The sequence below is a fragment of the Sorex araneus genome, chromosome 4 (assembly GCF_027595985.1).
Source record: "Sorex araneus isolate mSorAra2 chromosome 4, mSorAra2.pri, whole genome shotgun sequence".
NCBI lineage: Eukaryota > Metazoa > Chordata > Mammalia > Eulipotyphla > Soricidae > Sorex > Sorex araneus.
Window position 1 is genome coordinate 133,997,209 of NC_073305.1, and position 23,399 is coordinate 134,020,607.

The 23,399-nt window shown below is 39.5% G+C and overlaps 1 protein-coding gene across 2 annotated transcripts in view; it reads right to left on the reverse strand.

The window, feature by feature from the left end:
• Positions 1 to 4,255: 4,255 nt before the first annotated feature.
• The window catches only part of SEC63 (SEC63 homolog, protein translocation regulator), a 70,985-nt gene continuing 51,841 nt past the window's right edge, over positions 4,256 to 23,399 (reverse strand). Inside the window, exons 13-21 of one of the 2 annotated variants that reach the window (XM_055135907.1) lie at positions 20,747 to 20,894; positions 20,002 to 20,084; positions 16,156 to 16,215; positions 15,793 to 15,963; positions 14,131 to 14,289; positions 11,293 to 11,394; positions 8,451 to 8,549; positions 7,475 to 7,579; positions 4,256 to 5,343 (exon numbers count right to left, since the gene is read on the reverse strand). In XM_055135907.1, the coding sequence (XP_054991882.1) occupies positions 5,200 to 5,343; positions 7,475 to 7,579; positions 8,451 to 8,549; positions 11,293 to 11,394; positions 14,131 to 14,289; positions 15,793 to 15,963; positions 16,156 to 16,215; positions 20,002 to 20,084; positions 20,747 to 20,894 (1,071 nt within the window). In that variant the 3' untranslated portion in view covers positions 4,256 to 5,199. Of the gene's footprint in view, positions 5,344 to 7,474; positions 7,580 to 8,450; positions 8,550 to 11,292; positions 11,395 to 14,130; positions 14,290 to 15,792; positions 15,967 to 16,155; positions 16,216 to 20,001; positions 20,085 to 20,746; positions 20,895 to 23,399 lie in introns of both variants that reach the window. The other variant, XM_055135906.1, reaches the window with a different exon arrangement.

Genomic DNA, 23,399 nt, shown 5'->3' on the forward strand with positions numbered 1-23,399 from the left:
AGTACCTTAACCTCCTCTTCGGCCCCCAATCTCTGTCTCTGTCTCTTCTCTCTCTCTTTCTTCCCCACCTCCACCCTGTGTATAAAGTCTGTTTCTCTCTCTCTCTCTCTCTCTCTCTCTCTCTCTCTCTCTCTCTCTCTCTCTCTCTCTCTCTCTCTCTCTCTCTCTCTCTCTCTCTCTCTCTCTCTCTCCTCTCCCCCACCCTCTCCATCCTGTGTATAAAGTCTTAATTGTGCTGGTAATACTGACAAGAGTGTAATGATTATGTGGTAGTGATGACCTCATGAAATACAGTGGCGCCACTCAAGTTTTTCATGTGGAATGCCCAGAGTTCAATTCCAGCACCGTGCCCCAACACACCAAATGCCATCCTGGCAGCACTGCCGTATGGCCATAACAAGAGAAAGGAAAAAGAATGAAAACACAAGATGAGATCAGAATGAGAAAGATCAAGAGATAATCCCCGGGCCTGGAGGATAGTACAGCAGGTAGCGCTCTTGCCTTGCACGTGGCCAACCTGGGCTCCTTCCCAGCAACCCCTATGATCCCCCAAGTCCCTCCAGGAGTGATCTCTGAGCTCTGAGCCAGGAGTAATTCCTGAGCATCAGCAGGTGTGTCACCAAAACAAAAAAAGATAACCCCAGAAGATAGAGAACTGTAATAAACACGTCCTTCATTTTGGTTTAACACCACAAGTAAAGACAATCTCAACTAAAGAAATAGAGTTATATAGCCCTGCTACCCTCTTAAAACAGAAATCAAGGTGGAAAGTCGGGACTCTTCAGAGTGGCTTCCCACCCTCGTGGCATTCACTGACGGCATTCTCCATCACCCATGCTGGCGGAGGAGGCTGCAGCCTGAGTGCTGGCAGGAGAGCACACTGTCCTACCCACACGCCCCTTTCACTGGCAGCCATCAATGGGTTGCAAGTGTCACCAGCTCACACAGCTGCACCGGTCACTGCTCAGCAATTCTCCCCCTCTCATAATTCCATGCCCCCGTCTGCGTGATTCCATCTCAGAAAACGACCACTTTGCTTCAGGGTGGTGAATGCCACGGAGAGCAACTGCTTGAGCAGCAGCTGAGCTACCAATCTGTGAACTGCGATGGTGAGAGCCAAAGGCCAAGCCTTCCTCTCCGCTGAAAGGGCATCTCGGCAGGACCTCAAGGCAGCCCGGTTCAAATGTCTGGATCAGGGACTGAAATCATTTTAAAAAGAAAATGCACCAATAAATGTATTATTTATTTATAAATTATGTAAGTGTACAATTGTACAATATATTATGTACATTATAAAAGACACAAAAATAGAAATCTTAAGGGATGAGATTAAATACAAATCACCATTTTAACATTTCCCCACGGGACTGATCACCCCAGTCCTGGGATGCGCACCAGCCCCGCCTCACCCCACAGTCCGAAAGCATGCCACTATTTCTGTATTTGGAATCTTAGCTCAGGTTACAGAAAAACAAGATCACAGCTTGTTAAGTTTTGCAAAATAGCCCTAGCAACAAGTTTAAACGTGTGAAGATGCCGGATGCTCATTTGGTGAGGCGTATTTCAACTAATCAATCCCAGCCAGTAAAATGCCATGGCATAGCTCCTTGCTAGTGGCTTCACTAATGACTAAACAGGGCGGCTCGGACAGCTGACTAAGTATTTGCAGTGGGGAGGGTAGTGCTCAAGAATTCTAAAAAAATAAAGGATAAGAATTTACCTATTTTATTTTGTTGTTTTGGGTCACACCTGGCAATATTGGGGTTATTACTGGCTCTACACTCGGATCATTCCTGGTGGTGCCCAAGGGACAATACAGGATGCCAGGGATCGAGCTGGGTTGGCTGTGTGCAAGGCAAGTATATTACCTGCTGTACTACCTCCCTGGTCCCTACCTATTTTTTTTTTAAAGTCAACAAATTAATATGGCTGCCTTAAAATAACCACTCTTATCTATAATGGAAAATTATTAAGAAAAAAATAGGACACTCAAAACAATGGGCATTAGGTAGATTATAACAAAATTTTCACACATCTGCCCTGGTGCCCAGTAGTCTATAAAAACACATTCTGGGCTAGGGATGTGGCTCAGTGGTAGAGTGTCTGCTTTGAATGTGTGAGGCCCTGGGTTTGGGCACACACACACACACACACACACACACACACACACACACACACAATAACAGTGATTCTTTACAGCCCCACTATCCAATGACAGAACCAGGCCCACAGAAACTGAGTAAATAAGCGATGAATAATCCCTCAAAAAAGTGTATCAATTGCAAATGAAGTAAGGATTGTGTCTAAAGAACATCCCAGGATCTGCATTTGATGAGATCGTGCTCAGAGAACCACATCACATTCCTCACTGCCCACCCTCCCTTCCCCACACCTGTCCTCTGAGAGACGAGGCAGCATGCCACACAATGGGACAGGAGAGTGGAACTCCTTCACCACCCCTCAGTGCAAGCTGGGAGACAGAAGTTGTTCTTTAAAGAAACATTATCCAATGTGCTTCCTAATTAAAATAAAAATTTCATGTGGAAGCTGGAAAAACAGTAGAGGGGGTACAGTGTTTGCCTTGCATGTGGCCAATTCCAATTCGATCACTCACAACGCATCTGGTCCCCCTGAGCCCTGCCATACGTGTTCCCATGAAAGAGCCAAAACTAAGCCCCAAGCACAGCCAAGTGTGGCCCAGAACAAAATTCTCATGAAAAAAATAATTCTAAAGGATACGAACATTTGATTTTGAGACTGAAATAGGTATCTCAATGTATATGAGAAATATACGGGTCTGCTATCAAATTTTATAATTAAATTTACAACTCCCCTTGTAACTATCTCACCGCGATTCAATATAATTAAAATAAATAAAATAAAATATGTTTAAAAAAAATTTACAACTCCCAGACTGTCCACTGTGGTTGCCTCATGGAAGACCTTTTAATAGGTTCTTGGACAACATAAGGGGTTAATAAAAATATTACGAAGTAACAATGTTGTGAACACCCATCTCACTCTGTATGGACACACTGAATGCTTTCATTAGGAAGACAATTCCATCTCTCTGCTAACTGTTGGTCATTGCTTGTCTTGATGGGATGAGAACTGAAACTACGCAGTTTCCACTCCATTAAATGCAACCGAGTTATTAGGCCTTCAATCAAGAGAGAGGGCTGCGACATTCAGTGACTTACTGAGGAGGTAAGGATCATAATGGAAGGCGCAGCTCTTTCCCTAAAGCAAAACGGAAAAGTTACCTAGAGGACTCACTGGAGAGAATCTGATCTTTAGTTGTAAAGATCGTATATATCAAAGGGCAAAGGGCAACAGACCAGTGGGATTCTTCTACCAAGGTACTGCTTTTTCTAAGCACTATGCTAAGTTACCAGGCTGTGAAGTCATCTTGTCTGGTGTTACAAATAGCAGCTTTGTGGAAAAAAAAAAAAAAAAAAAAAGGCCACACCTGAGTGCCCAGTGGTACAGGGTATGGGTATGTGTGTGCTGAGGGGTGGGGTAGACAATGTTGTGTTAGGGATCAAACCCAGGACCTCACACATGTACCATTGCAGCCACGTCACTGGACCAAAGAAGCCAAGTGTTCGTATGTGAACTTGCAATGCCTCAGAGACTAAACAGCCGCTAGGGAAAACCAACCCCCGTCTCCTAAAATGAAATGGCTATTCCTGCTCACTGAGGAAGCTTCTCACTATCCCCTGAAACAAAACAAAAAAGTTAAGGCAGTTCCAACACAAACAGTTCTGACCAAATTACAGGGAATACTCATCCTAGATTTAGAACCCACAAAGCCATTCATGTTTTTTCGTAATTTTCAAGTTTTATTTCCAACCACTGCAGTAACAAAATACCAGTGCCAGCTCTGCATGGAAAGCAGCAACCTTTAAAGGACATGGGTCACAATACTCTAGCAGTTCTCAGCTGAGAGAGGTCTGGTAGGGGAGGAAGGGTCCAAATCGTCCTATACTTTGCCTCGGCCCTACGTAGAAATAAACTTACTCACTTGGCCATAATGGTTCATCATACACACAACACTCCTCTTTCTGAGCACCGCCCTTCCTAGCTGAGCTGGGAGGGGTTAGTTCCTCTCACTCCGGGGGGCCTTCTACAGTATACAGAAACAGCAGTCATGTCAGCAGGAATCTATCGTACTCAACTTTTAGTTTAAAAATAAACAAGTGAATTATATCCTATCTCTGTGAGTAAAAAGACACACACCATTACAAACATAAAATGAGCCAAACTTCTATTTTATTGACAGGAGTCCAAAATGAATACAAAAAAATGCCTCCTTTCCATGTTATATATATATATATACATATATATATATACTTTTTTCCCCCCCGTAAAAGGCTTCTGATAATCAGGTAGATTAAAAGCTAAGAACTTATTTCGGCTTTCATAGTGAACCTTTTAAAAAAGGTTACTTAATAACTTTGTAAGTTGCCAACGTTAGAGAACATATGGTCCCATAATCATTTTTAGACTTAGAGCTTATAGGAAGAATTAGACCCTGCATTGGTCTGCTAAAATAAAGGCTTAAAAATGTTCTAAGCCATTTTTATAATCTGTCTGATAACTTGTGGCAACTGAAAAAATGAAAATCCCCAAATGTAGCCCTCTGTATTGTGTGGAATGTGAGAGAAAGCTGACTTATGACCAAGACAGGTAAAAATAAAAGATTTAAAGTACAAGTGGAGCTATTAGAGTCCTGCAGCAAAATGTCAATAAATGATAGCGCTTTTCAAGAGATTAAAACTTGAGCAGATGTTACTTAAAACATAGTTGTGGTGTTTAACATACCTTAATGTTTGCTAAAAACTAAAGCTAAACAAAGAAAAGTTGCTCATTTATAGATTTTCCAATGTACCTTTACTTTTACTGGAACCATAAGTTGATCAGATAATACATAACCCACACGTCCAAACAGTCATAACAAAGGGTTTATTATCATTTGCAGATGAAATAAATGCACTGTCCCATACTGAAAAGGCTTTGATCAGCCTTCGGCATTTTTTTGACTGGACCAAAGCACTGACATTGCCCCGTCAGGTCACACGCCCATTTCTAGCAAAGAACTAACACCACCCTCAGCTCGCACTGCTTCTGGTTTATTACACATTTCCAAACTAGCAGAGACTTGCAAATGTGTGCAAATATTATGGTCCACAGTACTGCTTAGTCATCATCTTCTTCCTCTTCTTCCTCTTCCTCAAAGCTGTCATCGAAGCCCTCACTGTCCTCCTGATCTTCGTCCCCTTCGATTGCTGTGTCCCACTGTGGGTGATTTTCTGGCACAGGCTTGGCCTCATGAACTTCCAACTACACAGAAGAATTAAACATGAGCATGAGAAATGTGAGGAGGAGTAGGAGGAAAAAGAGAAAGCTTTCCTGTTTCTTCTCCCTCCTCCTCTGGCTTTTGGGTCACATTTGGTGGTGCTGAAGGGACAATATGTGGTGCCGAAGACAGAAGTGGGATTTGCAGGAAACAAGTAAGCACTACCTAACCACAGAAAATGTTTTCTTTGACCACAGTAATTATGAAGCAATAAATTTAAAAGATATTCTATAGATATAAAAATGTAAATTGACTAATAGATACCTGAGGAGCTGGAGAGATAGTATAGAAGGCACTGACCTATCTTCAATTTCCTGCATCCCACAAGGTCCCCTGAGCACTGCCAGAAGTGATCCCTGAGTGCAGAGCCAGAAGGAAGACCTGAGGATAACAGTAGACCCTACTCTCCCTTCCCCCAAAAAATCTGAACCAAAAATATAGTTGAATTTCTAAAAAAAAAAAAAAAAAAACTAAACTAAAATTATAGTTGAATTTCTATTGTCACTGTCACTGTCATCCCATTGCTCATTGATTTGCTCGAGCGGGCACCAGTAACGTTTCCATTGTAAGACTTGTTGTTACTGGCTTTGGCATATCGAATTTGCCACAGGTAGCTTGCCACGCTCTGCCGTGTGGGTTAGATACTCTCGGTAGCTTGCCAGGCTCTCTGAGAGGGGCGGAGGAACCAGGTCGGTTCCTGGTCAGCTGCGTTCAAAGCAAGCACCCTACCGTTTGTTGGGTGCTATCGTTCCAGCCTGAATTTCTATTATTGTTTTATATTTGATTAAGTATATTTGTGGTTTTTCACAAAGCACGAAAAAGAATAAATTTATTCTTTCTTCACTAATGCACCTCAGATGGTTGTGGGTACCATTGGGGCCACACCTGCAGTGTTCGGGGGAGCATGGGGTGCTAGGGATCAAACCTGAGGCTTCCACATGCTTTGCATGTGTGTCAGCCCTCTGAGCTGTATGTCCCTGGCCCCATAATTGCAACTGAGGAAGAACACTCACTGAGTACTATCTCAGGAAGTCTTCTGGTGAGGGGGAGAAGAAAAACATAAGTGTAATTTTCAAAGAAATGTTTCAGAGACATTTTGCAACTCCCAGATGCATGAAGAAAAACAGTTAAAGGAAAGAAATATGGTACTCTGGTGGAAAAAGAAAAAAGACATTCACTGGCACCTCGCTTTGATACCACACAGTGCAATGATGTCATGCTTTGACTGTGGGGGACCCCAGTTAGATCCCCAGTAATGCTTGCTCCCCTGAGCACCACCGGAAGTGACCCCCGAGCACAGAGCTTAGAGTAGCCTGGGCACCACTGAGGTATGACCAAAAAAATCAAAAAGCAAAGAAGTTCAAGATAAGTAGTAAATACTGATAGGAGTAAGATTCCAATCATACTTAAAGAATATATTCTACAATAATGAAAAATTAAATTTGTTTAAGTGGCTCAGTAGCTAGATATGTTTTTGCATGTGTGAGTCCCTGGATTCAACCCTCACTATTATCCATCAATGAGTTTTAGAAATTACCAAACACTGTAATAGGATCTGTGATAAAGGACATGTACTGTTCCAAAGAAAACAAATCTTTCTGGATTTGTATTCAGGAGGCCAAAAGTCACACTGTACTAATGCACATGAAAATGTATCACTTGAGGGGCTGGAGCGATAGCACAGCGGGTAGGGCATTTGCCTTACCTCGGCCGACCCGGGTTCGATTCCCAGCATCCCATATGGTCCCCTGAGCACTGCCAGGTGTAATTCCTGAGTGCAGAGCCAGGAGTAACCCCTGTGCATTGCTGGGTGTGACCCAAAAAGCAAAAAAAAAGAAAATGTATCACTTGAGTCTCTGGTCTTCAACCACCAGTGTGCAGACAGATACCAGTCTGCAAGAGAAAGGCTGAAGAATGCTAAACTAAGTAATATACACTCATTTCACTTCTTTAACTCAACAATTTAAGTTTACTACTGACAGAGCAGTTAATGAAGAACATTATAAAATACGAGTTGACTTATTTTTCTCTATCACTGTTTCAAAACTAGAAATGCTTCTCTAAAGCACTTGCTCAAACAGACAACCACAATTATTAAAGAGTCACTCTTCTTACCTTCAATGGTTTAATTTGATCCAAACCCATATAGGAATCTGATCTCAGAAATACTGTATACTGATAATTCCCAGGCTTGCCTGGTGCGGGAAACTTCAGTTCTACCTAGAAGATAAAAACAGCATGAAGCCTCTATTTTGAAATGGAGAGAAAACAACATTTCACTCATAAAATTTCTAAAATGTTTAAAAGCTTGGTGACTCAAATAACACAGACAGGTCTAACAAATACATGAGTGTGTGTGTGTGTGTGTGTGTGTGTGTGTGTGTGTGTGTACACAAAAACCTAAACCAGATTAGGCAGAATTGATTTGTTTTTGCATATTCACAATAAAAAAAAGCATAAAACAACTAAGTTCATCAATCTTGATAACTTGGAAAAACAAAAGGTATTCCACCAAAGAATAGGGCAGGGGAGATTTTGAGAGGGTTAATATGTGGAAGTGCTGGGAGAGTCACCACACGGTCCCCTGAGCACTGCCAGGAGTAAGCCCTAAGCACAGCCCAGTATGGCCCCAAAATTCAAAAAACCAAAAAGACTATTCTTTTTTTATAATTTTAAGTAATTCAGTATTTTTCAAAGACCCCCCTCCAAAAGATATTTATGAGTTTCAAAATATATGTTAATAAAATATAAGAAGACAAATATGGTAAAATGACCTCTAAAAATTAGTTAGCAAAGCAACCTATGCAATTCATTAATGGTGAGATGTGTATGTGTGCAATTTAAGAACTGAAATCTTTATTGGACCATTTGTAGTAGATTATTCATACCAAGCAATACAAAATTAATTGGTTTGTTCTGCTTTTGGGGTTTGGGATTTAGGGTGGGAACATTTAAAATATAGTGGTGGGAAAGTGCAATGGTGATGGGACTGGTGTATGAATATTAAATGTAATGAATTATTGTGAACAACTTTATAAAAATGAAATAAAATTTAGGAAAAAAAAGAATTGAAATCATGTTGGACAATTACCTCTTCAGTATCTTTGAGTGTACACACATGATATGGCATTGATATTAGTGTTTGCTCCTTCCTATCTGCAATATAAAGCCACCACCATTCTTGTTTTTCCTGCAAAATAAAACAAAAAATATATATACATAGTCAGAAAGAAATAGTTTTTTGTTGTTGTTGTTTTTTTGCTTTTTGGGTCACACCCGGGGATGCACAGGAGTTACTCCTGGCTCTGCACTCAGGAATTAACTCCTGGCGGTGCTCAGGGGACCATATGGGATGCTGGGATTCAAACCAGAATTGGCCGCATGCAAGGCAAACACCCTACCCACTATACTATTGCTCCAGCCCCAGAAAGAAAGTTTTGATTGGTCTTATTTTCAACATTATCCTTGTTTTATTCATTGTTGTATTCCCTGGAAAGATACAGTGACTGGACACTTTTGATGTTGAATATTTACTAAATAAGTTGTTCTTAATGTTTGTAAATCTTCTTTCCAAAAGAATATAGTGTTTAACTGGGAAGTTTTGAGTGACCCTCAACTCCTACTGATGGGCCGCTGATTAAAAACCCCAGACTAATCTTAAGTGGCCAAAGGTGTTTTAAAAAATGAAGATGGAGCTGAGAGTACAGCAGCAGGTATGGCGCTTGCCTTGCATACAGCCAACCTGGGTTTGGATGCCAACAGTTCCATACGATCCACCAAGCCCATCAGGAGTAATTCCTGAGTGCAGAGACAGGAGTAAGTCCTGAGCACTACTGGGTGTGGTTCAAAAACAAATAAAAAATTATAAAAGTATTAACTATTTACATCTGGTAAATAATCTTAGTAATCCAATCCACACGTGATCAGAGGCAAGAAAGTAGGAGTGGAAGGAAGGGAGTGGGCAGTGAAATCAGAAATCAATATGTCAAGTCACTGTACTGCAAGTGAGCATCACAGATTCTAAGAGTTATTTACAGCTTTCACTACATCATTTTTAGTAAGCCCGGCACTTCTAAATGTACTTCAGTATAATTATTAAGAAGTTAATGAATATTGATTAAAAGCATTGTGCTTATATCTCTGATGCAAATGCTAAAAGTAGAAAAGATGTTCTATCAGTTATCTGTACTTTAAACAAAATCATATTTTGTTGTATAGGGGTCTCCAACCATTGATATCATATTAAATATAAAATGAGTGACACTGACATGCAAATCTATTAATATTAAATTCTAAATACTGTAAATGGAAGTACGCAGAAGATGTAGAAAAATTCTAAACAAAATGAATCTGAAAAATGGTACTTTGAGATGTTCATCACGCAGATGCAGATTAATAGGAGTGGGGAGTATTTTCACTGCTAGAATGTTCTGAGAGTGAATGAATGTTTTGATTATTAACTAGGCATGGTATAAAATGAAACTGTCATAAGGGTACAAATTATGCAGCACATAGCATCTCTTGGCACTTTTAAAGCCAATGAGTGGAATTTATGCGCCTGGTTTCAGAAGCCATGGTGCTGGCAGACGACCACTGAAATGGGCAAAATGCCCCTAACAGATGAGCTAAAGCTCAGGACATGCCAGAAGATCGGTGTGTGCGGTAAGATGAAAGTCTGGGCCGAGTTATTTCCAAGTCAAAACAACAGTCTGTGCAGAGCCACTCATTTATTTATTAAGAATGTCAAATTACATAGAAATATGCCTTCAGCAGCCCCAGAAACTCTAGATTGACACCCTAGAGCAGAAAGCAGATTTAGACATGAAGTCACCTGCCAAACATGAGTGGTGAGCAAAAGATTCTGTGGCCAAGCTGTGAGACAGTCTGCAGAACAGCTTTCTTGAACTAAAAGGCAACAAGTTATTGACCTCTATCCACAGACAATCATGCACAGAAGCAAACTGTCAAGCAAATCTAAAATTTGAAAGGCAACATAAAACCTGTCAAGGAGATCAAAAATTAGGGCTGGGGGATTTGTAGCTCAGTGATGGATCACATGCCTCACAAGTATGAGGACCCAGGTTCAATCCCTGGTGTCAGGGGAGAGTATGAGGGTGAGGGACAGACTTCTACCTCATATGAATTATAATGGGAGCCCAAAATTCAGCAGACTTCATCTATAAAATAAACAAGGACCAAGGAACAAACAGCAACAAAGCTCTGTCCTACGTTTGAGACTCAATCATGATGTGCCCTTATGGAATCTAACTGGTGCCAGAGCCATGGGTTTGCCATTCCCCTGGAATAGGCTATGTACCAGGACCAGATTTAGAAGGGATTCTTAGAATTTGTGTTTTTTAAGTCTCTGGATTTTAAACCACACCTGGCAGTGCTCAGGGCTTAGTCCTGGCTCTGTGTTCAGGGATCATGCCTGGTGGAGCAGAGGACCATAATGTAGTGCTGAGGGTTCAAACCTGAGTTGATAGAGTTCAAGGCAAGCGCCCTATCCTCTGTATTATCTCTCTGGCCCTTAGAAATTTTTTTCATCCTGTGTAAATCTGGGCAAAAGTGAGAATTTCCAATATCTACTCAGAGGCAAAATATGAACAATAGTATGCAAAATAAAGACAGTATGAAATACTAGTGAGAAGTCCTTATTAATCACAATCCTCTGTAATCTGGGAAAAGAAAGAAAAGATAGAAATGTAAGATATATAAGAAACCACAGAAATTAAAGTCAATAATTCTATTTATAAACAACACAGTCAACACACTGTGATATTTCATGAAGGTAAAAGGTACTTTGTAAATAAATGTTTAAAAATGTGACCAATAAGGAATAAAGCATACTTAACATACCTAGAGGGATAAAAGTCAACTGAAGAAATATCTGAAGAGAAAATGAATGGAATACCAAGGCATGTACAACTCACCTCAGGAAAATAAAGACTATAAACAGGATGTGTTATCTTTGATTTGGTTTCAAGTAGAGCTCTCTCCTTTCGCTGAATACTTTGTTGCAATTCTTGCCATTCCTAATAAAAATTAAAATATTTTAAGTGAAATCTGTTATGATCGTTTTGAGGAGTTTTCATTTTCATTCAGCTACTGTTCCAACAATACTAACCACCATCCTAATGAAATCTCACAATGCTTCCTTTAACAAATCAGATCTAGGAGATGAGGCGATTAATTCAAAGGGTTGAAATCTAAGTCTTGTTTGCACATTCCAAGTTCACTGGTGTTCAAGTTCAGTGATCCTCCAAGCACTGCCAATTGTAGCCCTGTAGCCCCTGAGCACTGTTGGGGATCCCTACAAAACTAAATTCATTAAATCTAACCCTTCAGTATCAAGTACACAGCCACTGACCATCTGACCACAGCCTACCTTTTTCCTTCCTTGTCCTTTTGATTTTAGCTATTTCAAACAACCTAGACTTCACTGAACTCTGTATAGTCATCTATAGAAATAATTCTGTCAAAACCCTAAGAATCACCTATACTACCTTTAATTTACTCAGGAAGACACATGACAACTCATTCTCAAAGCAAAAAGTTGGAAAATATTTTTTGATAAGCTATAATTTGGGACAATCAAAAGAATTCCCAATTAAAAAAAAAAACAATCATAGGCTAGTGACTCAATAAGTGTCTCGCCTTTGGGCCGTGCTGTGGATCGAGCAGGATGGAAGAACCCAAAATCGCGCCCTTGGACTCCAAGCAGCCCAGTGAACTAATTCCGGCACGGGATCGGAGACCCCACGGCGGGCTGCGAGAGTGGAAACCGGGAATTCCCCAATTCTTTTAACCTCTCTCTCTCAATCCCTTCCTCCCGAGCACAGTGCAGGGTCCACGGCTTTCTGAGTGCAAAATGGAGACGCCGAACCTCTCTCTAGATTTCTCCATCTTATGAGCACCATAAAAGGGTAAAAGTTTATAGTGATGTTATTTCTGGTTGTACTTTCCCTGGACTTTATACAGAAACCCAAAACCGCGCGGCCGCGGCAGCGGCGGCGCGACCTAATGTCATCTTAGTATCAGCAATATGTAATGGTTCCTTCTTAATGGGTCGGACTTTTGTGGGAGATCCTAACAAGAATAGTAAGTCTTTTGCTGAAATATTGACGGCAATCAAAGTGGTAGCCATCTCTCTAGACTGAACTAAGCTATATCCCCACGCCGGCTGAGAAGAAATATCCTTCTTTCTCAGGAAGAAACGCGGCGTGGTGTCAAACATAGTGTGATGTCCATTAAGCAAACAGACCTGGTGGCATGGGAATGGGATATAAGGGGAAAAATTATGTACATGGAACAGCGGGACACTGGTGGAATCTCGAGCCGGAGCCGATACCAGCGCAAGACCTTTGGTTCCAGAAACTGCTTGCAGACACTCTACTAGACTATCAACTAAGCCAGAGCCCCACGCCGGCTGATGACGGGAAATAACCATCCTCTTCGGTTTTTTTTCCCTTTGTCAGACAGCGTGGTGATTACTAAACAGGCGTGAACTCGGTGGCACGGGGCAAGGGGGAAAAAGAAAAGTTATGTAACAAACAGCGGGACTTAATTTCTCTGTATTCTTAGCAATGGAGAACTATCAAATGCTTCCAAGGCAATAGGACTGTCTTTTTCTTTTTGGGGGGAAACCCCAGCAACGGTAGTGAGTTGTGTGTTGAAACATGGAATATAATCGAGATAAAGCGTAAACGAAGTGAAACTTATCAGGTACAAGGGTGGGGACCGGGGAGGTGGGAGGGGGCGGCAGATATACTGGGGGGGTTGGTGATGGAAGATGGGCACTGCTGAAGGGAAGGGTGTTTGAGTATTGTATAACTGACATAATCCTGAGAACTATGTAACCCTCCACTTGGTGATTCAATAAAAAAATAAAAAAATAATAATAAAAAAAAATAAAATAAGTGTCTCACCCCACTACTCTCTCCCCCGCCCCACCCCCCACAAGCACAGCAGTACCCTTGCCAAGGGCAGCTGTGCTACTACCTCCTTACAATTTTATACTTCTTGGCCTTTACCTTTCTCTTTTCAGCCTCAAAGATTATTCAAAGGATTCCCTTTTCTCTATAAAATCACAAGGGTTAAGCTTAGATCAATGACCCAATACAAAAGAGCAACACTATCATGAAAGCTGGTCAGTTTACAGTTCATTTGTAATGAGTCCCAAAAGACCAATATTTGTTCACTAAATGTTCTTTTTTTATAGCCTTCCCATAAATCATGTTCAACATACCATGAGATTTATTATTCTATTTTCTGTACCTTCACAACATAACTAATCCCTTAAGAACTCCCCCTTTCTTAATGGTTTACATAGCACTTGAACCAAGGTAGAATTCTTTAAATATTAGCTTTTCTGTCAACCAGCCTCTTGACATTCGAGTCCACAGTAAATTTCTTTGCCCTAAACATTACCTGCAATTTCTGAGAAAACTTCCAGGTAACTGTTAGATCACAATCCACATTTCCTTAATCAACATCTCCACTACTGAACAATGCAAATGTGACCAAAGTGACTTCATTTCAGACTCAGGTTCAACTCTAATTAGCAGTTAAAGATTTGAGAATCGGGATTTCCAATCCTTACTAGAAAACTATTTTTCTGTGTAATTCTGACCATCATCCCTCAAAAATATTTTTAGAAGGTAACAGATTTATAAAACATCCTATTTAAAGCAAGCAAATGAAAAATAACAAAAACCCAAACTCTGATCATAGGTATTTAAATAACAAATATTTAAACTTTTAAGTCTTACTGCTTCATCATCTTTGTTCTGCTTCTCATCTTGCTCTCTATCAGATTCTCTGTCACTACCATCATCTTTTTCACTTTGTGAATCTCTGTTGGTCTCTTCTTCTTCTGACTCACTGCCTTTGTCAGAAACTTCCTCTTCATCTTCCTTTACCGCTGTTTCCTAAAATGAGAAGGCAACCACAAAAGTTCTCAGTAGACTGCAATGAGTATATTATCATTCTGAGTGCCTAAGGCCAACTTATTGTCAATATAATTAAACTGACTCAAGTTTAAACATTCAATATTCAGGGCCAGGGATGTGGCTCAGTAACCAAAGTACATGTCCCACATTCATGAGACCTGGGTTCAATCCCTGGCACTACACTCTGCCCCTGGGGAAAAAAAAAAAAAAACTCCTCTTGCGCTGGGGACATAGCTCAATGGGCTAGACAACATGTTTTGTGCGCAGGAACCCAGGGTTTGCAGGCAGGAGCCCAGAGTTTGAGGCCCATATAGGAAAAACAGAGGAGTAGCCAGCCCCCAAGCACTGCTGCATACGGTTCAAAACCCAAAACCAAATACACCCACTCTTCATATCGTTCTTCATACAGAATTTTAGAGAACTATGAAAATTCTTATTTATAAATAAATATGTTGCAGTAGTCACAATTGAGAGTTAGGCTTATCTATCAGACTACTTTATTTTTCAGAGTTTGTAAAATATTTTACTTCTATTTGCAAAGTGTACCACGGCATAAAGACTTACTCTTCAAGGGGCTGGAGCGATAGCACAGCGGGTAGGCCGTTTGCCTTGCACGCGGCCGACCCAGGTTCGATTCCCAGCATCCCATATGGTTCCCCAAGCACTGCCAGGAGTAATTCCTGAGTGCAGAGCCAGGAGTAACCCCTGAGCAATGCTGGTGTGACCCAAAAAAGCAAAAAAAAAAAAAAAAAAAAAAAAAAAAAAAGACTTACCCTTCAAAAGCAACTACTAGAGTACAAAAGAGGACACAAAGAGCTGAAGAAGACACTCTGCACACGAGTTTGATTCAGCACCACATGGTCCCCACCAAGCACTACTGGAAGTGTCCCCCACCCCCGACCCCAGCACTAAGCCAGGAATAGCCCCCTCAACACTGTTTGGCTATGGATCCAAAATTTACAGAGTATCAATTATGCAATGTTTTACTTACAGAGAGAAAGTGAAGTTTATAAAAGTAATGCTTTGAGAGTTTAAAAATTACTTTCCATATTTTTTTTTCTGGTAAGAATAGCACTGTAGCACTGTAGTCCCAGTGTTCATCCATTCGCTCTAGCGGTGACCAGTAACATCTCCATTGTGAGACATTGTTACTGTTTTTGGCTGGGGATATAGTATAGGGAAAGGAGCTTGCCTTGCATGTAGCTGACCCCCATTTGATACCCAGTACCACATACGGTCCCCTGAGCACCATCAGGTGTGATCACTAAGCATAGAGCCAAAGTAAGTCTGTGCAGTGCTGGGAGTGACCCAAAAAAACATCTCCCCATTTTCTGCTCCCCCCAAATTAAGAAAGTTTTAAGTCTTGATCTGGCGACCATTGGGTACTTACATACATAAAACTTCAGGACTTCTGCATCTAAAATTTGATAATTTTAACATGTTATCCCTCAATAAAGATAATAATGATGATAATAAACTTACACTCCCAACGACTCCATTTGCCTGCTTTTGTTTCTGTTGCTTTGATTGTGTTAAGGGCACTGGTGTAGTTTTTTTTTTTAAAGGTTTCTTTTTTTTTGATTTAGCAGTTTTCTTCGGTCCTTTACTCTTCTGTTGCCATACTCCTTTCGTCCTGTTCTTGTTAGTGTCACCCTGCTAGAAATCACAGCATACATACATTCAGAAGTTAAAGCAGTGGCTTCATCTGGGAGTCTCAATTTTGTGGTGAAAATAGCTAAATGTTCCAACAATTGGATTACATATACACTCACAGCCATACAAAGCAATCAGCTAACTACACATTGCACTGATCACGACAGAGAGCAAGAACACCCAAATATTTACCCCATCATCTGCTGGCTGTTCCTCCGCCGCACAGATAGACTGCTCCTTTTCAAATACTTCCTAGGCGGTGAGAAAGAAGAAAGATATGCCTGTCAACTTTTATTTCTACTACCAGTGAGTCTTTTTAACTATTAAAAATTGGAAGTGGGAAGTAAAGAGCCAAGAGATTTTTAAAAATCACTAAATAATCAATTACATGCTTATTTAGCAATTACTAAATGAAAATTCAGACATATTACCTTAAGAAATTTCTCATATCTGCCTTGAATGAAAGTTTGGTCTACTTAAATTCAGAAATGCAATGACTTACGATGCATTCGTGATGAATTTTAAAATATTCCAAAGTTCATGGGTTAGGAAAGATAGTGCAAAGGGCTAGTGTGCATGAATGAGGAAGAGGCCTGGGTTCAATCCCCAGCACTGAACACTGTCAGTAGCAACCCCTAAGCACAGAGGTAGGAGTAGCCTCAAGAGCAACACTGGGTATGGCCTCCAAAATATTTTTTTAAAAAAAGCTTATATTAAGTATTTCAGGCAATCACTCGAGCTAGCCACATCCCAACTCTCGGGGTATAAAATGTGGGGTGTGTGTGTGTGTGTGTGTGTGTGTGTGTGTGTGTGTGTTTGTGTTTATGGGGTTCTCTGGTGTATGCACTGCACTCCTTTGAATCTTCTATCTAGTCCCTCTCAGTTTCTCTAAAGAAAACTTTTTTCCTTATTAAATTATAAGAAAAACATTTCAAAGTTCCAACTTTCTCTATTATTTTCATTAATCATACATAGCAATTTTAAATTTAAATGTATGTATTTTCTGACATTAAAATTTTATAAAACAATTACTAGTTTACTCATTATTGTCAATATATACTGCTTACTGGCTTTTAACCCAGAATCAGAACATCAGAAAAATTAACATTAGAGTCAGTATAGAAGATTCCAACAAGAATCAAATCCACTAAGAATCTAAGAATATGACAAATGATGTGGGTTGTGTGTTTAATAAACTCCCTACAACTACTGAAGTTAATAAATACAAATATAACTTAAGGGTCAGCAAACTATGGCTCACTGCTTGCTTTATCAACACTTTTACTGGAAAACAACCTTAAAAGATCAGTAAATGTTAGAAATAACATAACCTACAAAAGCTACATCTATTACCCAACCTTTACAGAAAGTTTGCTGGCCCCTGGTCTAATTCTAGCACCTGTGCTTTATTTCTTCACTTATTATCTGGACTTTTAATCACTCTGAAGTATCAGTTCAAGAACTGGAAGATAAACACTGAAGAGTTGCTTATGTCAACTTTCCTTTTACCAAAGACCTACATTAGTATCTAGTTTTGCAAGCTAAAATAAAGCCAGAGAAATGTTCCTTTTAATGTAAAAAAGGTACACAAAAGCAAAAGTAACACTCATAATTGTTTTGTAGCAAATTAGTCTAGAGGCATGTGTATTCCTCCAGCAGCAAAAGGGGCACCTACCATAGGCCAGAGCAATAGTACTATGGGCTAAGGCATTTGCCTTGCAGGCAGCCGACCTGAATTCAACCTCCAGCATCCCACATGGTCCCTTGAATCTGCCAGGAATGATCCCTGAACCAAAAGTAAATCCTGAGCACTGCTGGGTATGGCCCCCAAAGTTGGGAGCGATGGGGAAGGGCACCTCCCCCAAATTATTTTATACATGTTTTCTTATCATTCCTACTTTCAGTACATGATAATGCTGTTTTAGGCTGTGTTATTTTGGTATAATAAGTAGGTTCTTGTCCTGATCTATGAAAGCTTAAAACATTTTCCCTATGAATTAATGAAAGCTGTTCTTTTCTTTTGTGCAGTTCTGGCACAAGTTGGTGGATTTGTTTTGTACAGTTCTAGCACATTAAAAATTTCAAAGGAACACTCTACCTTCAAATAGTGGGAAATAAACCTCTTTTTTATTCTTCCTTTATGAGTTTTGCCTTTTTATCTAATTTTTTTTATTTGGGGGCCATACCCAGTGGCACTCAGGGTTTACTCCTGGCTTTGCATTCAGAAATTACTCCTAGCAGTGCTCAGGGAACAATATGGGATGCTGAGGATCGAATCTGGTCAGCCAAGTGCAAGGCAAGCACCTTACCCACTGTACTATCACTCCAGTCCCAGTTTTGCCTTTTTATTCTACCAGTTAGTCCAGAACTATCAACAGTTCAAGGTCAAGTGTTTTATTTTTTTTATTGAGACAACACAGGATTACAAGAGTATTTCCATATTTTAGTGATGCATGTTACCACACCAGGTCCACCAAAACCCTAGCATTCCCCACTAATCCAAAAGACCTTTTCAGCACCCCATCTTAATGACCTTATTTCTGTGGTCAGAGTCTAAGTTTTGTTTGGGTATTGTCCATTCCCCTTTGTTTTACTTCATTACAAACTCACACGAGTGAGACCATCCAGGACTTGTCTTCTCTTTCTGACTTCACTGAGCATTAAGCCCCCTCTAGTTCCATCTTCATTGTAGCAAAATACAACACAGTTTGCCTTGATATAACACAAGTTTGACTTGAGACTACAAAATACGCTTTTCCATAGACTATAGACGGAATATTTTGCCTACTTAATACCTCTGTAGCAAACCACAACAGCCAAAAAGAGAGAGCGAGCAAATGGGAATGCCCTGCCACAGAGGCAAGGTGTGGTGAAGGGGACAGGGTGGGGGTGGTGGGAGGGATGCTGGGACCATTGGTGGTGGAAAATGGGCACTGGTGGAGGGATGGGTACTGGATCATTGTATGACTGAAATGTTAAGCATGAAAACCTGTAAGTCTGTAACTTTGTCTCACGGTGATTCACTAATAAAAAAAATAATTAGAAAATTTTTTTAAAAAATAAAATAAAAAATATGCTTTTCCTATCAGATTTAAGACATGTATTTCAATGCAATATAAAAGTCCTGCAAACAGTCAGACACCACAGGAAGAAGAGTCTAAAATCCACCTCTGGAATGAAAATGCTAGTTTCTTATGGCTGCAATGTAGAGATGCAGTAAGTATGTAATAGAAAAGATGCAGAAAATACATACAATTTGATTAGTTTTAATGAAGAGTTCTGTGTGTATATATGAGTATGCACACACGCGTGTATGTGCATCATAAAGCTCCACATAGTAAACAATCATGGAGAAAGATCTGAAAGGATATATACAAAACTGACTTCTGGTGGTCTGCACCTGTGAAGAGGCTTCCTGAGGGAAGTTGGTCAGAGGGGAGATCCTCAATCAAAACATAATTGTCTCTATAGGTATTCATGCACAGGCTATCTAAAGGCATGGGCTGCAGAACTGACAGTAATAATAGTGCTAAGACTGTGGCTTCTTATACTTTTTGCATTGCTTTTTCCCCCAGACAGCATGAATTTTTATACCAAAAGAGGGGGGGAACCTCCATTTTATTGTAATTTTAAATTGTTTTTAATAAAAATTGAAGGTTTTATTTTTTTAATCTCTAAAGAATTGATAAAGGGTTGAGGACATAACTGAGTGATAAAATGTTTTACAGGTATGAGACCCTCAGCTCAATTCCCAGCACTAGCAAAAAAAGAAAGAAAAAAAGTTTGTGATAAAATGCTTAGTGCTTATAGTTTAAGAACTATTACCCACCTTACCTTGTTATTATGTTTTATAGGGAACTAGCAAATCATTACCTGAAGAATTAGCACAGTTTCCAAGATCTGCATATAAAAATTAACATGGTAAAACTAAAAAAATAATTTATTTTTAACTTTGAGAATGCGTGACTTTAAGTGAGAAATAAAACCTAAAGAACCTTAGTATATAATTCTTAAAGCACAAATATATGAATTACTTACTGCCATTGTTTGTCTTGTCAATTTAACCAACACTGTAACTAGGGACCCTACTGTGATGTTGTTGCTATCTTCATCATCCAATACTACAAAAGGAGAATAAAAATCAAATTTTATTGTCAATACAAACAAAAGTGAACTTAGCTAAACATGCTATAAAGTTACTCAATAAATAATTTACTGACTGCTTACTCTAAAACTTTCTAGTATATGTCTTTAACACTCTTTTACTTTATTTTATTCTATTTTAATTCTCAAAATAGCTCTATGACTCATTATTATTTCCACTTTAAGGAAGCAGCTGATGGTCAGAAATAAAGCAAAATGCCCAAGGTCACAAAATAGCTATCTTGGCACTGCCAAGTTTTAAACTTGGGTCTTTTCAAACAAATGTATAACATGCAGGCTACCAAACCACTGCTTTCTCAGCTATTTCTTTCACACTAACCACAGACACACTTCCAAACTCTTTCTTCTATCTGAAAATCTCTTTTTCTTTGAAAAGTACTCTTCAAAACAAGAATCTTCATATTAATATCATTATGTGGAAAATAAAAGGTTTCTATTAATACTTTTCAAACTACTAAGCAAACATTTTTATCATGGCAAAAATGACAGGTAAACTAGGGTTTATGTAAAATTTATAAGTTTTTAAATACAGTATTTCAAGAACCTTAAGCTAAATAAAAAAAAAAAAAGAAATTTATCAAAAGGGGAGCAATATTCAATAGGGAAAGCTCCCACTTACCCTGTGATTTTATGTCCATTGTCACGTAAGGGAAACTGCCAAGGACAGCCATAACTTCTTCATACTTTTCATCTTCAAGGAAGTGCAGTAGATTACGACGATCTAATTCTTTCAAACTCACCAAATCTTGGATAGTCTTAATTTTGTACTAAATTTTTAAGAAGAGGAGGAAAAAGGAATCCCTAAGTCATAACTTTTCATAAAAGAAAAATTATCAGCAAGTTTACTAAAACCAAGGCTGGCAACTAATTAAAAGATGTGAATTTAACACAGAAAATATAACTACTTCATAGTTTTTTTCTGAAAAGAGAGCTTAAATTTAGGACTTCTATCATAAAGTTAATACTGGTTTATCAAAAAACAGAAGGAAAATGTTAAAAGAAAAAAAGCTGGGGCTGGAGCAAGCTAGCACAGCAGGTAGGGCATTTGCCTTTCACGCAGCCGACCCAGGTTCGATTCCCAGCATCCCAAATGGTCCCCCGAGCATCACCAGGAGTAATTCCTGAGTGCATGCACCACCTGAGCATTGCCGGGTGTGACCCAAAAAGCAAAAAGCAAAAAATAAAAAAATAAAAAAAAAAGCTTGAACTGGTAGGACAAGTACTTGCCTTGCACACAGCAAACCCAGGTTTGATCCCTGACACTCCATATGGTCCCCCAAGCCTGCCAGGAGTGACCCCTGAGCACCACCAGGCGTGGCCCAACAACAAACAAAAAAATGTAAAACCATTCCAATGAAATCTTAACTCAAGAAAGAATTACTTGAGGCTATTGTCTGACTTTCATTTTTAAGGTTATTTTCAAATATCTTTGAAAAGTATTAAGTTATCTTCAAGTATAGCTATATCCTTAAGATCCCCTTATGCATATTCTCATTTTTGTTATTTTCTAAATATCACTATTATTGCAGCACTATCATTTTGACAAAATGGTTACTTAGTATAGTGTACAATAATTTCTAGGTGTTTAGTGCCAGTCATAAATTTTTACTTTCATAAACAGGAATTAAATCATAAGATATGTGAAATGACTTTAGTTTTAAATTATGACTTAAAATAAGGTCAGAGGTATGAATGGCAATCTAAAAAGTATAGAGCTTATGCAAATTTTTAATATGTACTAATTCTACCTTGTTATACTATAAAACCAATGTCTATCCTCTGCTCATTCAACTACAGTAATGTTTGAAACCAAAACTGTAAAACCAAATTTACCAAACTATACTAAAGTCTCAATTACGATTTCCTTCCGTTTTTTCTTCTATCTCCTCAAATTTTCATTTATACATGTCTTTGCTCTATCTTTATTTTTGTTTTATTTGCTTTGTTCCTGGCCACTCAGTGGTGCTCTAGAGCCATTTCCAGCTTAGGGCTTTGTGGAACATTCTTGGCAGTGCTCAGGTTATAACCATCTGGTGCCAGGAACTAAACCCAGGCATCCCTGATGCAATGCAAGCACTCCAGCTCACTGTGCTATTTCTCCAGTTCTTTATCTTAAGATTTATTACTGTCGCCCACATCCAAAAGAACAAAAGTGACCAGTGTTGGCGTGGATGTGGGAAGAAAGGGACTCTCCCTCACTGCTGGTGAAAATGCCGACTGGTTCAGCCCTTTTGGAAAACAGTATGGACACTTCTCAAAAAATTAGAAACTGAGCTCCCATTTGACCCAGCAATAAGAATATAACCCGGACATGCATAAAAGTATAGTAAAAGTGACATCTGCACCTATATGTTCATTGTAGCACTGTTCACAACAGTCAGAATCTGGAAAAAACCCAAGTGCCCGAGAACAGATGACTGGTTAGAGACTTTGGTACATCTACACAATGGAGTACTATGCAGCTGTTAGAAAATATGAAGTCATGAAGTTTGCATATAGGTAGATCAACATGGAAAGTATCATGTTAAGTGAAATGAGTCAGAAAAAGAGGGACAGACACAGAAAGACTACACTCATTTGTGGAATATAAAGTAACAGAATGGGAGACTAACCCAAGAATAGTAGAGATAAGTACCAAGAGGAGTACTCCACAGCTTGGAAGCTGACCTCACATGCTAGGTGAAGAAGCAGCTCTGTTAGAGAAGGGATCACCAAGCAAAGGGTGCTAGACGAGCCCATTAGGGATGGGAGATATGGGCTGAAAAAAGACTATAGACCGAACATGATGCCTACTTAATACCTCTGTAGCAAACCACAACACCCAAAAAGAGAGAGCGAGCAAATGGGAATGCCCTGCCACAGAGGCAGGATGGGGTAAAGGGGACAGGCTGGGGGTGGTGGGAGGGATGCTGGGGCCATTGGTGGTAGAAAATGGGCACTGGTGGAGGGATGGGTACTGGGTCATTGAATGACTGAAATGTTAAGCATGAAAACCTGTAAGTCTGTAACTTTGTCTCACGGTGATTCATAAATAAAATAAAAAAAAAAAGATTTATTACTGTCTTCATCTTAGGTTTTAAAAGAATTATCTTTATTTGACCAGTTTTGACCTAATGTTTTCTCAGCAGAGCCTATCTTTAAGGCACAAAAATATGACTAGAAAGTATACAGTACATTCTCAATTTCTATGCTTATTCTGGGTGATAATATATGGAACAAGTTGCCAAACTCTAGACTCAAAAGTAGTAAAATCACTTAATAATAGTAATGAA